The 16,156-nt window shown below is 42.4% G+C and overlaps 1 protein-coding gene across 4 annotated transcripts in view; it reads right to left on the bottom strand.

Moving 5' to 3' along the window:
- The window catches only part of EML5 (EMAP like 5), a 168,074-nt gene that overhangs the window by 3,445 nt on the left and 148,473 nt on the right, over positions 1–16,156 (bottom strand). For 2 of the 4 annotated variants that reach the window (XM_087856166.1, XM_087856165.1), the window contains 9 exons: positions 8,528–8,701; positions 7,653–7,861; positions 5,318–5,475; positions 4,367–4,481; positions 3,089–3,277; positions 2,754–2,926; positions 1,325–1,487; positions 820–923; positions 166–319 (listed from right to left, as the gene is read on the bottom strand). In XM_087856166.1, coding sequence (XP_087712292.1) covers positions 166–319; positions 820–923; positions 1,325–1,487; positions 2,754–2,926; positions 3,089–3,277; positions 4,367–4,481; positions 5,318–5,475; positions 7,653–7,861; positions 8,528–8,701 — 1,439 coding nt within the window. Of the gene's footprint in view, positions 1–165; positions 320–819; positions 924–1,324; positions 1,488–2,753; positions 2,927–3,084; positions 3,278–4,366; positions 4,482–5,317; positions 5,476–7,652; positions 7,862–8,527; positions 8,702–16,156 lie in introns of those variants that run through there. The other 2 variants (XR_015721849.1, XR_015721850.1) reach the window with 2 other exon arrangements.

Genomic DNA, 16,156 nt, shown 5'->3' on the forward strand with positions numbered 1-16,156 from the left:
TAAGGGATTTAGTAAGTTATGAAAAAATTTTAGGAACATAAGTTTCCAGATCAGGAGATGGTAACATATTTAGCTGTTAAATTACGGGGGGAAGAAGTACTAATGATCAGATGTCTAAATTGCTAGTAAAACTACATAAAAAGCAAAACCAAACACAAAACTTACAAATTTTTCAGGACACGGGAAGTCAAATAACTTAACCATGCCAAAGTCATCTCCGGTTACAAGACTGATTCCTGAATGAGATACGCAGGCACAGTTGACATTGGCTTTCTCAGTGTGTCTGGACCAGATTCCCATAACTTCATCCCCTAGAATACTAGAAGGACGGAATAAAAGAAAATCCACCATAGCAGACAGATGTACCACACTGAAAAAGGTTTTTGGTAATATCTACTTAATTATGTTACTTTAAAATTAAAAGATGCTTATGCTTTAGGAATTTGATTAAAAAGACGGTTACTCAAGGTTACCTGTTAAACAAATTTAGAAGGTTCCATTTCTAATAACTGCAAGATAGCGTTTCTTTAGATAAATAATACAATTGTATAACTACTGAGTATGTGGTTTTATTGCTTATTAAACCTAATGTGTTAAGGACAATACCAGGCCATCTTTAAAGGCTTTTAACCTTGATAAAGCATGAGAATATGTCCAATGAAAAGGAGTTCCAGCATGAGCCTGTCATCGTCCTCTTAGGAGGAAGAATTCAAGATACGATAACAAACGTAAAACTCTACTACTCCCTAGTGGAATGGCTCTAACTGTTGAGCAATAGGATTTTCCAGTTTTCCTGGCTGACCTTCAGTCAGTTCTTACCTAGTCCATGTAGCCCAAGTGATCCTGTCCATGGCGGCCTGATCCGTAACAGGTTTTCCTGAAGGCACTTCATAGACGTGTCGTTTATAGCAACCAGTGGAGACCTTGCGTCGTATTAAAATAGGACAAGAATTCCATTATGTGACAGACACATCAGAAGGATAGAGGATATTAGCAAAGTGTGCTATCTCATTTGCATTTCTAACATTAACCATGACTGCAAAAGTCTGTTAGAAAATGTGGAGAAGAGGACTCGTAAGAATAGGATATTAATGCAGAAACAGTGAAGAGTAAATAAAGGCAAGAGTTCAGAAGCTCTGGAACTCAGGAATTTTTTTCAGAAAGTTATTGCCCAGTGTGGGGCTCGAACTCACAACTCTGAGATCCAGAGTTGTATGCTCTGCTGACTGAGCCAGCAAGCTGCCCCTAAGACTGTTTTAAATGCATCCACTAACAGGGTTAGAACAGCTAGCGTAAACTGGGTTTTAGGGTATTGATCGCTTACCTGGAGATACCTGCTGTCTGCAGAGAAGTCCATTTGAATGACAAAGCTGGGAATGTCTCTGCAGTAGCTGATTCTGTTAAGGGTGGGGCCCAATGTTAGGTCGTAAAAATCCACTGAGTTCTCACTAGAACCCACTGCCAGAAACCGGGAATCTGGACTAAATCTGGAGAGGTAATAAAACACGTGAAAGGCACATTAGACCACATGAAATTACATAAACATTTAAGAACACCGACTTGCTTTCTGTCTCGCGAAAATAAGTATGTGTGTGACCCGGCCTCAAGTAGATTTACCCATAGACACAACTGATTGTGTATATGGAGATTGTATTTGTCTGTGTTACATGAAACAAATAGCTTATATTTTACTTCGATTTTAAGTGGCTCCTGAATTTTCATCTGCTGATTCCTTTAAGAAGATCTAAGTTTTTGAAAAAGTCATTAACAAATACATAATTCTTAAGTTAGATAATACACCAAATTGACTAAGATAGGATTCTTCCATCTGGAAACATTAGGTATCTTCACAGCAAAAAACAGACCAACTTACTACACCTCAGGTTATCAGATGAAGCAACACTACCTGAAGTTTAGAAGATCTCTTACCAGACAAATGTGTGCCTAGTGGTCATGGGAAACGGTATGGTACAATTCAGTTGCGGTTCTAGGGAAATGGGGAAGTTTATATTTTGAAATTCTGAGGAAGGTTTCATGGGTAAAAGAGTTTTACTAATGAAAAAAATGCAAACTTCTGGCAACTGGTTTCGATAATCTATCTTGATCACACAGAAGTACTCAGTAAATGGTAGCTGCTGTCAAAATAAGCTTGTGCACTGGAAAATACCAGTTCAAGAAAAGTTTAAAGTTTAATTCAGATTCTGGGGCATAGATATTGAGTATTAATTTTTAAAAAATATTTTACTTATTTGAGAGAGAATTGGGGGAGGGGAAGAGGGAGAAGCAGGCTCCCCGCTGAGCAGGGAGCCTGATGTGGGACTCGACCCCAGGACCCTGAGATCATGATCTGAGCCAAAGTCAGCCACTCAACTGACAGAGCCACCCACATGCCCTGATGGGTACTGGTTAATTGAGTGACTGTATATTCAGTTGAGGGCTGGGATTATAACTTCAGTTCTCCAAGGCTGACAACTTACGAAGGACAGATGGCTCTCTCCTGTACAGTGGAACATACTTCTTGGACGGATCAACTTGCTGGATGCATTCCCTGGGTACATGGTATTATAAGGCTGTGTGGTTGGTGCCAGTGGATTGATATTAGCAAGCAGTAAATAAGTACACGACCACATTTCAGCATACAATTTATGATGTGATTAAATACTATAGGCACTAAGGACCTGTTTTCAAATGTAACCTGGGTTATTTAAGAATAAATCTATATACTAAAAATTCTGTTCCATTTGTTGACTAACCTGATATCATGGATTGCACATCGTCTATCTCTCTTCTTTCCCCATATTTTGAGAGAGCTCACCAGTAAAATAATAAATTCTCCATTTTTCATTCCAATAGCCACCATATCCCCTTCAGGGCTATAACACACCGTACGAGCAGCATGTCCCAAATTCACTTTGTTTAACATCTTCTGCATAAGAACCGAGAGTCAAAGAAAACTACATTAAATAGAGTACTTACAAAGTAAACCAATTTCTTTTCAAAATTGTCAACATAATTCTCAAATAGTGCTAGCAATTTAGGACTTCCACCGTCCTCAGAAACTGTAAGAAAGAAAACTGTCTGTACCTACTTTATCAGCAATATCCCAGAGTCTCACTGTCCCATCTTCTGCAGCAGAAAGGAAGAAGTCCCGGGAAGGATGTGTCACCAGTCCCCATATGGGTCCGTCCACATGGCCATTAACTAAAATATTACATGCCGCGTTTTTCTCTCCAACTTCAATGATCTCCGCGTTCCTCGTCCCAACCAGGATCTTGCCCTGAAACACAAATGGGACCGATACATTTAATGGAATACAACAGTTGCTTTCAATAACTTAAGAAGGACCCTACTACCGACCTCCTTTCAGAGAACTTTCTGCTTTGAATACTCTAAGAGCAAGCCGGGCATTAGCTCCTGCGGGTTTCTTGGACTAAAGGCACATCCGCGGGGCACTAGGCGGGGCTGCCTGGCGGAGTCCGTGCTAGAGAACAGACCTGCGCGCTAACACCACAGCACCTGGCTTTGCCATTCAAGTTTGGACTGGGCTCTATTTTAATCTGAAGATCTCTAAGGAGGTGTAAGTGCACTGGGATACAGGAAGAAAGTATTGGATTTTAGTTAAAAGGGAAATATAAATAAAGGTAAGTTTAACCAATAGATACACAGACTGAGAATAATACATGTATATGACTTACTGAAAGTTCATGCATGGTCAAAATATTTTATAGTGTTTCAAAACAAAACAGACGGGGCACCTGGCTGGCTCAGCTGGTAGAGCGAGCGACTCTCGATGTTAGGGTGGTGAGTTTAAGCCCCACGTTGGGGGGAGGGTAGAGTACTTAAAAAAAAAAAAAAAAAAAGACCGCTGCTCTAATGAAAATGAATAGACTGGCAAGAAACTTCACTTCTGCTTACCACAGCTGAACCAGCACGTTCAAGAACGGACGGGGCCGACCCGGTCCTCTGCCCGGCCGGCGCGGAGCGGCTGAGCCCAGCCCGACTGCACGGGGAGGAGGGGAGGCAGAGGACGACAGCAAGCACGCTCCTCGTTTCTGTTCTTTTTTTTTTTTTTAAAGATTTTATTTATTTATTTGACAGAGATAGAGACAGCCAGCGAGAGAGGGAACACAAGCAGGGGAGTGGGAGAGGAAGAAGCATGCTCATAGCGGAGGAGCCTGATGTGGGGCTCGATCCCATAACGCCGGGATCACACCCTGAGCTGAAGGCAGACGCTTAACCGCTGTGCCACCCAGGCGCCCCACGCTCCTCGTTTCTATCATGCGTCAAGTTCCAGAAGGTGAGAGAACCCCAAGAATAACTGTCCTCTACTTTCTGCCGCACCGTAACGGCTCGAGGAACATCTTACTTTGCCTCTGCACACAGAGCGGACGCAGTCGGTGACCTGTCCCGTCTCGAGTCTGAAGGCGCGGCATCGCCTCAGCTCCTGGTCCCACAGTTTCACTGCTCCTCCTTCTTTTGACCTGGTAACAACCCAAACCCAAATAAGCCTTTGTTATTAGCTACTCCAAATAGTGTTTGCAATAAACAAATACTAAATTATAAGCAGAATATTAAAAAAGGCCCTGATATTCACTTTTTGTAGCAATTTTAAGATGCACAGTATTTCACTCAGCTTAAGCAGATTTTACTTTACTTCCTTTTTCTGACACTGCATAATCTGATTTCGCTCCCACCCCCCCTATAATGTATCCTCGTGACGAAGGAGACGTGTCAATGGTGTGTAACGCGAAAGCGACCGTGAAAACCTCGGGCTCGGGAACGGGGCTGCAGGCGCCGTGCTCTGGCCGGTACCGTTAGCGGCCGCCCGGGAAGCACCCTTCCCACCGCGACCAAAGAGCGGCTGCCCGTGGGCAGAGGGGCGCAGACCGCGGCGTGGGGGAAACGCCGGCGTCCGAGTAACGCGGAGGAGACAGAACATAGCCGATTCATGGATTCTCACTTGGGAGAACTGACAGGGGTAGAACTTTATTTTCTGTGAGATGAACGGCTTGTCTTGGGACAAAAACACGCCCACGTGCGGTAACGGTCCCCCTCGGCGTGAAGGGCAGAAGCCACCGCGTGTCCGTTTCATGCACGTGGCTTCCCGCGATCCTGAACGGAGATGTACTTCCTGGGCGCGTAAACGCTGCATTTTCACGTGGACGTGAATATGCTGAAAACCGATTCTAAGTACCTGGCTTCCGGGAGGTTTTCAAAGCACTTGGAAAAAGCCCTTTCCTTAGACTTAAATTCTCAAGCCCTGTATGACACAATTTTACGTAACACGTCTGCCTCAAGAAAAAGCAGGAGCACTCACGGCCTTTCCTTGCCGCCGGTGACAATGAGGCCGTCCCGCAGCGTCGTGTACATGGCAAACACGGGCCCGCTGTGAGCTCGGGCCACGATTCTGCACAGCACGTGCTCTTTCCACACACAGACATCTCCACTGATGGTACCTGTAAACGTCAAGTTATTCTGAAAAGGAGTGGGGAAGGGGGAGATAAACTCATCAAAAGTTCCAACAGAGCGGAAACAGACGCAATTCTCTACGTAGCGTGGCCTAAGCCCCACACGGCCCGCGGGGGACCGCGCCCCAGAGCCCGAAAACCCTAACTGGCTTTGTCAGGGCCTGCGGTGCTGCTCTGCTGACGTTCTCTGGACTAACCTTGGACAAGACTTGGAGCCTCTAGGAGGACCCGCCTTTTCATGTAGAAAATGAGGGGAGTTCAGGCTCCACGGTCCCTGCCGGTTCTAAAATAGTAATCATTCCGGTTTCTATCATCCCTTTGGGCTGCTTCCCTTCAGCTGCCCGAGAAATAGCTGGAGATCGTTAGTCAAAGAGGGTGAAAAGAAGAGTGGGAATAGGTATTTTGTTATGGAAAGTAAAACTATGTATAGGATTTATAAATAGAGCAAAGCTGTGGGAAGTTTTAGGTTTCACTAATTCATGAAGTTATATATGAAATTAACGTTTGCCATGACTTCTTAGGATCAAAACAGCAAAGTCAATGCAACACAAGATAAATTTGATAAGGTACCAAAAGTCATAGCGCTTTAGATCACTCTTGAGAGTCGCGAGCCTAGCGATCTAGTTCATTTATGCGGAGACTGGAGAAATTAAATCCTGCAGCGCGGGCTATTTTCATCCATTTTAGCTTCACTTTTGGAGCAACTGGTACAAGATCTTTCACCAGAAACGGTAAGGAGAGAACCGGTAGGAAAATTAATTTTGAATTACAACAAAACAAGAATTTTCTTTAATCTTTCTGAGAATACTATATGGTTGGTATGTTTAATTTCCCTACAATTTTTTTTAAGTCATCTCTACCCCCATAGTGCCGCTCGAGCTCCCGACCTGGAGATCAAGGGGGTCAAGGGTCGCACGCTCCACCAACGGACTGAGCCAGGCAGGCGCTCCTCCCAACAACAATTTAATGCGACAGCATTTATGCATTTCTCTGTAGCTTATGTTTGGATAACAAGAATTATATATGTCATCTTGAAGCATCATTAATCCGTGCCTTATCTGCAGTTAGAATGTGAGTGCTTCCGATGTAGAAACCTGTATTTTACTCCCCTGCTTTCACAGCCCCTAGGCAAACAGGACGTTCAAAAATGCATAAACTGGTCATCAACCCATCTCGCCACGAAACAAAACACTCTGATTGCGCTGCTGCTTCCAACGTCAATTATGACGATTATTTTAGTCTTCCAGTTTTTTTTCTATCGGGGATGGGCAACTGGCAACATAAAAAATTTTATGCACGAAGAAAGTTAATCTACACAGACAAATTAAATGCCAGAAGCATTTGAATGTGTGAGTTTTTCTTCTAGAAAGGAATTACTGGTCTTATATAATGAATGCCCAAAATGTTTAATATGGAAGTCTGACGTGGTACAACCAACATTGTCAATGGTCTTTTTCTCAAAAACGTGTGCTTAAAGGTTCTAAACTATAATTTTCTTCACATTACATACCCACATAAACACGTTAGTAAGGAAATCCACTTAGGATTTAAAAGGCCGGGCCAGGGCACAGGGTATTAAAGGAAAGAGATGTGGATCCTGAACCGCCAGCCCAGATGGGATGGGGGAGGGGAGGGAACTCTGGAACACTGTCTGCGAAGGCCAGGAACTGTGCTCTCCTTCCTCCTTGGGGTGAGCAGAGTGAGCAGCACTGGCCCAAAGCGCTTCCAATAATGTGCTTAGCAGTGAGTTACGATGATAGAAAGCAAAGGAAATCCTAAACCCCAGTACCACCTTAAATACTAGAAAATTATATTTCTTATCTTTCTGTATTCTGGCAAATCTTTAGGATTATGAGGAACTACTAGGAGGACAGAAATTTTAGGAGTTTTAGGGTAATAATTACAAAATTAATGAAGGCTTTTAAGAATGGCAATGGCCTAAGGACTCAAATGTTTCATTATAATCCTTCACCCTCCTTAGTTTTCTTTCCCACTCCCTGATTTCTGAAAGTATCAGACTCGGGAAGGGGAAATGTATGCATGACCAGGACATATGTCATGATTAGTGGGTCACAATGCCATGGAACATCATGGTGGCTTATCTATCTAGAGTGAGAACATCCAAAGTAGTCCAATTTCTGTAATTCCGAGACACACGAGCACACGCATTTTAAAGAGACATACTGCACCAAAGGCGACAGCGAGCATGGTCTGCATCCGGGCATCTTCCACAGTGCTCAGGAGTCCTTTCTTGCTAAGAAGAGCCCTTCCTGCCAGCGTCCAGAACTTCACGTGTTTGACTCCCACAGACACAAACTGGGAATCTGAATCTGGTCGGAATTCGGCCACAAAAATACGTTGGTTGTGACCAGCTCTGCTGGCAATCTTGGTACCTGGTAAAGACAAGGTTAGTATAGGAAGCTAATTTCTACAGGACCAAATAGTTATTCAAAATACGTCGTTCAAAAAACAAATACTTATGAGGGGGCGTGTTCCTTGCACAGCTACCTGGCAATCACAGGGCCTGGGGACAGAGTCCTTCTCAGAGATTTTCTCAAGGGATATATGTATTAATGGGAGCTTTACTACCACTGAAGGGCCAACCCAGATTTTAGAAATCAGAGCTTGCTTCCTTCTGTGTGGCTCTGTGAACTTTACCTTTTATAGCAGCTATAGCACTGAAAAGTTTTGTCTGGAGTATCAGTAATATTCCCCTACTGATGTTCACTGTCACTTACAATATACTTCATTTCCATTCCTGACTAAGACCCTCCATAAGGGACCAAATACTAATTGGCAGAGAGACCACACAGGGCTTCTTACTGAAAGGAAAGGGCAGCGCATCAAATACAGTATTAGTAACTTTCATTAATTTCTGCTTCGTGAGCTGCTCACTGAGTTTGTACAGTGGGACTTACCAGCGGTAACATCAACTGTGTACTGGATAGGGCTGAAGTGGAAAATGATTTCAATCACCAAGTTAAGGCAAATACTAGAGAATTCATATTACCCTAGTATCCTTATTTTTTTTTTTTAATTAAAGGGATAAAGAACCCTACCTTCCTGCCATCTCCAAATGGTAATAGTATGTTCTGGGTCCAGACCCACAGACAGCAAGAGTTTTCCAGTAGCACTGAAGCTGACCGAACACACTCCCTTTGAATGGTAGCATCTCAGTATGGATAAAGTCTGCTTGTTCACTGCATCCCAGATGTGGATAGAAGGAGCTGTAGCTAAATAAAGATAAAATCCAAAAGTTGTAATATGCCTATTACAAATGTTTCCATTTCTACAGCTGAGGCGTATTTTCTGAAACACGGAAAAGTATCTCCCAAAGAGAGACTGTGTACTTAATACAAAATAGCTCAAAACTAAGACGAAATTTAAAAAAACACAACACCAGACTCAAATAGAAAAAGCTGATGGTTGCCAGAGGGGAGGGTAGCAGAGGATGGACAAGATGGGGGAAAGGGAGTGGGAGATACAGGCTTCCGGGTACGAATAAGCCACTGGGAACACAGGCAGTGGAACCGTGCCAGCATCGCACGCACGGTCAAAGGTGGCAGCCAGATCTGTGGCTGGTGAGCACAGCAGAACGCACAGACTTGTCCAATCACGACGCTGGACACCTGAAACTCATGTCACATTGTGCGTCAACTATATCTCAATTAAAAAATTGTAAAAAAAAAAAAAAAAAAAGCAAAGAAAGAAAAGGAAAGAGGAAGGAAAAGAAAAAAATACAGAATACTTCTTCAGGGAATAGTTCAAATTGTATTTTTGAGAAAATAACAGACAAGAAAATCAGGCAATCACAAGCTTTAAAATAAAAATAATGCATGTTTTAGAAATGTTTTAAAATTTTTTAAAACATTTTATTTATTTGACAGAGAGAAAGAGCACAAGCAGGGGGAGCTGGAGAGGGAGAAGCATGCTTCCTGCTGAGTAGGGGTGGGTGGGCTTGATCCTAGGACTCTGGGATCATGACCTGAGCTGAAGGCAGACGCTTAACTGACAGCCAGTCATTTAGGTGTCCCAGAACATAAGTACTTTTAGTAAAATAATTAAAATACTAAAGTGCATTTGTTTCAAATTACATATCTGCTACAAATATTGTGAAAATAGAGACATTTATTTTCCAAAGAAAACATTCTGATAAATTTAGACATTGTATACCATCTACAATTTATAGGATACAACGATACATCTAACAGTTCTTCAAAGTAATTAAAATATATTAAACCAGGGATCTGAGGTCATTAAATAAAAATTGTTCAAAGATTTATGCAACTGTGAAAAATCAAAACTGCATGGAAACAGACTTAAAAGTGTACCATATAGGGGCGCCTGGGTGGCTCAGTCAGTTAAGCATCTGGCTTTTGATTTCAGCTTGGGTCATGATCTCAGGGTCGTGAGACCAAACCCTGTGCCAGACTCCACACTCAGCACGGAGTCGGCTTGAAACCCTCTCCCTCTGCCCTTCCCCCAGCTTGTGCACACATACATTCTCTCTCCCAAATAAATTAAAAAACAGTTTACCATATAATAAAATAGGGTATTTATGTGTGAAAAACTGAATAAACTTAAGTACTGGACTAAAACTAGAATGTTCCTTATTCAATAGAAGAAAAGGATATGAAGGACTGGCAAACCTAAGTATAGCAGCATCAACAGTAGCCACAGAAACTATGGAAAGAACCCAAATGTCCATGGACTGATGAATGGATAAAGAAGATGTGGTATATACATACAATGGAATATTACTCAGCCAACAAAAAGAATGAAATCTTGCCATTTGCAACACTGTGGATGGAACTAGAGAGTATTATGCTTAGTGAAATGTCAGTCTGAGAAAGATAAATACCATATGACTCCCATGTGGAATTTAAGAAACAAAACAGATGAACATTTGGGAAGGGGGAAAAAAAAAGAGGGAAGCAAACCATAATATAGACTCTTAATGACAGAGAACAAACTGAGGGTTGATGGAAGGAGGGGAGGTGGGGGACGGGCTAGATGGGTGATGGGTATTAAGGAGGGTACTTGTTGGAATGGGCACTGGGTGTTATATGTAAGTGATGAATCACTAAATTCTACTCCTGAAACTAGTATTACACTGTATGTTAACTAGAATTTAAATAAAAATTTGAAAAAAAAAGTAAATATATACTATATCAGTCTATAGTTTTTGGCCAGTAATAAATATTATGTAAGTTTTCCATCATATAAAAACGTTTTTACATGTTTACAAAACGCACCTCTCGGCAATCCATATACTTTGCCTAAATGTGATGAGGGAGATAATGGATTTTCAAGAAACATCAGTTTTGTCTCCAAATTTCATATGTCACAAATTACAAAGACTTTCATTTATCTAAAATTTAGACAGCAAGTAATCTTAACTAAGTTGAGTTACTGAGCTTTTCAAGCTTTCACAGAAAGTTAAACGAGATGATAAGGAGTGTATACCTGAGATTAACGTTCTAAAACACACAGGTATGACCCTGTCACGGGACTGCTACATATCCACTCTTCTGAACTTCTATCAGTAACAGGATTTAAGCTTTAAATCACTGCAAATTTTCAAGGCCTTTCTGACTTACTGAAGAAAGATTAAATTACGTTAAGTACATTTTATTTTCTCCTATGATTCAAAAATGGTCACTGATGATAGGGGAGTAACAGATCCTGCTCTCACTCTTCCCCTTCCCATGGGCCACCAGCTAATGGGTACCTATCATGGGCCAGGCCTGTTGCAGGGGACACATCTAGGCCCCACTTCTAGGCAGATGTGTTTTCCCATGAAGTCAGTCAAGCCCTAAGTGACACACACCTCAGAGCTGGCAGAGCCAACAGAGCTGTGCTGTCCTCAGAATCCATTTCTGTTCTTGTTCCTTCCATTACATCAAGCTATCTCTGGAAAATCAATCCCACTTTTTTTTTTTAATATTATTTATTTGAGGGGGGGAGGGGGAACAAGTGGGGGGAGGAGCAGAGGTAGAAGGAGAAGCAGACTCCCTGCTAAGCAGGAAACCTGATATGAGGCTTGATCCCAGACCCTGCCTCCCCTCCCCCCACCAGATCATGACCTAAGCCGAATGTAGATGCTTAACTGACTGAGCCACCCAGGGGCCCTTCCCACTGACTTTTTTTTTTTTAAGATTTTATTTATTTATTTGACAGAGAGAGAGACAGAGACAGCACGCACAAGCAGGGGTCAAGACAGAGGGAGAAGCAGACTTCCTGCTGAGCATGGAGCCGGATGTGGGGCTCAATCCCAGGGTCCCGGGATCACGACCTGAGCCAAACGCAGACACCCAACCGAGCCACCCAGGCATCCCTCCCACTGACTTTTTATAAGCATTCTTAAACTCTAAGTCTCTAGTACAGAGATGCCTATAAGGGTCTCTTTCAATTACTGATTGGATCTCATAAGAATCAAAGTAAGGATATTCTTTCTCCGTCCTCTACTTGTCTTTGGTGCAGCATAAAAAAAATATATTTTAAAACAAAATTTTAATATGGGCCATTAAGTGTGCCAACTGTAGTTCACTCTTTAGTTTCTGTAGCAAACGGCTCTTTGCTGCATACCCTCTACCCATTACCTCCCTCCTTAATAAAGCTGTTCTTCTGTGCAGGAATCCATTCCTCCCTTACGTAGAGCAAGTGAGTCAGGGGAAAGACACTGCTTACTCAATTGATTAGTCTAATGCCCTTGTGATAACCTCCCCAGCACCCCCAACCCCTCATGCTCCATTCCCCACTGCCCACCTCCAGCACAGGAATTTAGTTCAGTAACCCAGATTTAGCCAATCGGCACATGGTATTTCCCAGGTGTCCTCTTAGTACAGGGTTTGCTTTGGGTCTTAAAAGGACTCGACCAGGCTAAAACGAAGGAACCATGAACTTCTAGCTCATGGCTGTGAAAAGAGTTTTTATCCTTTTTCTCACTAAAAGAAAATGAAGAGCATGTAACTCTAACTGGTACTGACAGCCCTTTCTGACCACGAATGCGACCAACCTTGGGGCTAATAAATTTCCTTATTTTCTGTCACAGAGGGCACAGGGAAGACTGCTAAAGTCACTTCATGGACAACTGCCTGCTGTGACAAATGGTAACTATGATGGGGGGTGGGGAGGGACAGAGAGTTCTCTTTGAATACCCCTATCAAAATGTCAAATTTTTAGCACTGTCTTAGATACACTGAGAAAGCTTTGTCAGACAAAAGATGTCCCCTTAGTGTCTACTCAGAAGACATGTATTCAAACAGTAATTATACCACATATTTTCTAATATATATTTACTCTCCCACATTCCAAAGTGACAATTTCAAAATTTTACCCCCCACCTTCTTCACTCCTCACTCTCACCTACTGAAATGAAGAAAATAGAGTTTCCTTATTCCCCCACCCCCATCCCCAAACCCACCAGTCTTCTTGCCTTCCCTTCAGTCCTTATGTCTGTGAATAATTTCTTCCTGCCCAACTGCTTCTCCGGAAGTATTCTCCCATCTCACCGAGCCAGCTGCTCAAGCAAAAAATTAACAGCCTTGGTTCTTTACTTTCTGTCATGCCCTCACATCCAATTCTTCAGAAAGGACCGCTGGCTTTAGCTCCAAAACACATCCCATCTTTGTCTCGTTCTCTCCATTTTTATTCCTACCACCCCAGTGAAAAACGTCTTTTGCTTGGACTACTATAATAGCCTCCTAACTTTCTGATTACATCTCTTTCTGTTCTACATCCGTAATAGTGCAGAGTGACTTTCTCAAAGTATAAATTAGATCACCTCCCTCTCTTGCTTCATGCCCTCCATGATGGAGTCTGCACTTAGCATGCATCCAACACTCCTCTCCGTGATCTGCAAAGCCCTGTGCAAATGATTCCTACCCCCTTCTCCAAGTTCATCTCAGAGGCCTTACTCCTCTATACTGACCTTCCTGTTTCTTGATTTACCTTTAGGGCCTGCACAGGAAAGAGTTAACATAAACGAGCCTGAAGTTATTATCGTTAGAAGGGCCTGCTTGCAAGTGTGTAAGGACTTGACTTTTGAAATGGTCCCTATGTTGATTTAAGGCTGTTTTATCTACCTGGGGTGCTGAACACCTGCCTTCTTCTGGGTATTTCAGTAGTTGTAGCTGGTCTGTGCCTATGTGACCAGCCCCCAATAAGGAGCCTGGACTCTAAGGCTGGAGTGGGCTTCCCTGGACAAATCCCTGCTCCCATGTGCTGCACCTGCTGCTAGTAAAGGTTTGTGGGTGACCCCTGGGGCAGGGTGGTGAGAGAGACGCAGAAAGCCTGTGCCCGTAGCCTCTAGACTCTACCTGGTGTGTCTTTCTCCCTTGCTGATTACTGTCAGAACCTATAGCCGTAACTGCCTCTGGGCCCCGTGATTCCTTCTAGTAAATCACTGAATGTAGGGGTGTTCTTAGGACTCCCAAACCAGACCTCAGCCTGGAGTACCCAACTCATCCCTTGGCTATCATTTTTTTGGTATCATTCTTGGCCCAGCTGAATGTTTCCACCCGTAAGAACACGAACGCCTTGTAGTTTTTATCCTATTACCACCTCAGATCATGTCAGTTTTAAAAGTTTACTTATTGATCGCCTGTCTCCCCTGGAGCTGGAGTCTGCAAACTTTTTCTGTATAGGGTCAGAGACAAAACTGGAGATATTATGCAGGTATTTGTGTAATAAGAGAAAACGAATTTCCATACAATTCTTGTTGACGAAATTCACTGAGTAAAATTTTTTTCAATACAGATCTAATGAGAAGAATGAAATTCTTTTTTGGAGATAACATGTCACTGAAGTGAGGTTCCAAGTCAGAGATCTTTATCACTAAAATCAATTGCCAATGTTTGCCTGTGGTAATTTCACATATTTCAACTTTGAAAATGTCTTACGTAGATAGTTACTGACAAATCTGAATATCAGTTCACAAGCACGTGACCTTAATGAGCATATCAGTCACTCGGAAAGCATTTAGAGCATTCTGTTAGGGTCTTGTCTTGATTATCTGGCTTTTAGCATGTATTACATTGCAGAATAATCACCATAAACCGAAGGTTAGGTGGAAGTTCTTCAGTTTCAGTTAAACCAATTTTTAAAATATGGACATTTTCTTTGCATTTGCATCAAGATCTGAAAAGTGCTACTGGAACTGTAGTTTGAGACCAGAAAACACATCTGCTACAAACGGGACTCACTTCTTGTTCTATGTTTGACAGCATGAGAAACATACCATGCAGGCTGGTGTTCCTTGTGATTACAACATTAGCGCTGCCAGTGAGCTTCCTGTAGGTGTAGTAAGTTTCACGGCAATTTTAACTGCAGGTTGTTACTGTGGTTGTAGTTTCAGGTGGAATTCATTTAGAAACATTATCAAGTCTGCAGCAAAAACTAATTTCCAAGGCCATTCAGCTTTCCATAATAGAGATGGACAGCACTACTTTTCTCAGAAAAATTTCAGTCTTGGCTCTGAGCTCCAAAAACTGCAATAATGCTACTATTGCTAAACCACTGAACTGCTGTGGACAGGGCCGAGTCACGATATTCAGCTTCTATTTCTAACATAAACTCATGGAACTGATGAGGGTTAACTCTATGAGAACAAGTGACATTAACTGTTGACTCTCAAAGACAAACTCAGGTTGTCAATAACACATGATACACTGGAATGTTTTCCACAAACTACCTGATGAATAGCACAGTGAATAGCCATGGGCTTCACACACCTTCGATTTTCACCAGCTTTGTACACTTAACCAACTATCCTTTTCTGCTCCAGCTCCACATATATTTTTACCATCAGTTGTCAAATATCTTAGCAGATTCCACTTTAGGTTGTTCTAAATTAATGTTTTCTTAACTTCTCTGACAATATTATCTTTTGAAGTTGTTCCATGGAGACTACTCTTAGAGGCCAACTCGTCAGTCACTTCAAAGTTGGCACTGATGCCTCAAGTAAGCAACTGGCAACATTTGTTAGTCCATCAAAAGCCAAGGGAAACCATTCAGAATTATTTGCCTTTTTTGGGGTCTTGTTTTTAACTGACTACCGAGGCTGTTCCCAATGTCCTCAACTCTTCCAGCAACAGTTTTTGCCAAAAAGCTAGTAGGTTTTTTTTGTTTTTTTGTTTTTAAAGATTTTTTTTTATGTGACAGAGACAGCCAGCGAGAGAGGGAACACAGCAGGGGAGTGGGAGAGGAAGAAGCAGGCTCATAGCAGAGGAGCCTGATATGGGGCTCGATCCCATAACGCCGGGATCACGCCCTGAGCCGAAGGCAGACGCTTAATGACTGCGCTACCCAGGCGCCCCCCCCCCCCCCGCCAAAAAAAGCTAGTTTTTAACAACTTTATTTTCTCTGGACACGTGTTTGCTGCAATCAAACATGATTTAATTAACTCACAGTCAGTACACTGCTTCTCTTGACTGACAAATGAGCCATTCAGAAACTCTGGTTGCAGGCTCATTTTATGTATTGTTTTTGTGAAGAGATTCTGTTGTGATGAGATATTCTCACACACACTCTTTTAAATTTTCTAATTTTTCTGACTGTTGGTTTCCTGGGAGCTGGGAATACCGTGATACAGTTTCACGTGAAAATGTTACCATATATTGTATTCTTTTAGCCCACCTCTAGTGTCACTGCAGGATAAGCACAATGTTTTACCATGTAATTTGATA

The sequence above is a fragment of the Ursus americanus genome, chromosome 26, assembly GCF_024610735.1.
Source record: "Ursus americanus isolate L20-20 chromosome 26, mUrsAme1.1.p, whole genome shotgun sequence".
NCBI lineage: Eukaryota > Metazoa > Chordata > Mammalia > Carnivora > Ursidae > Ursus > Ursus americanus.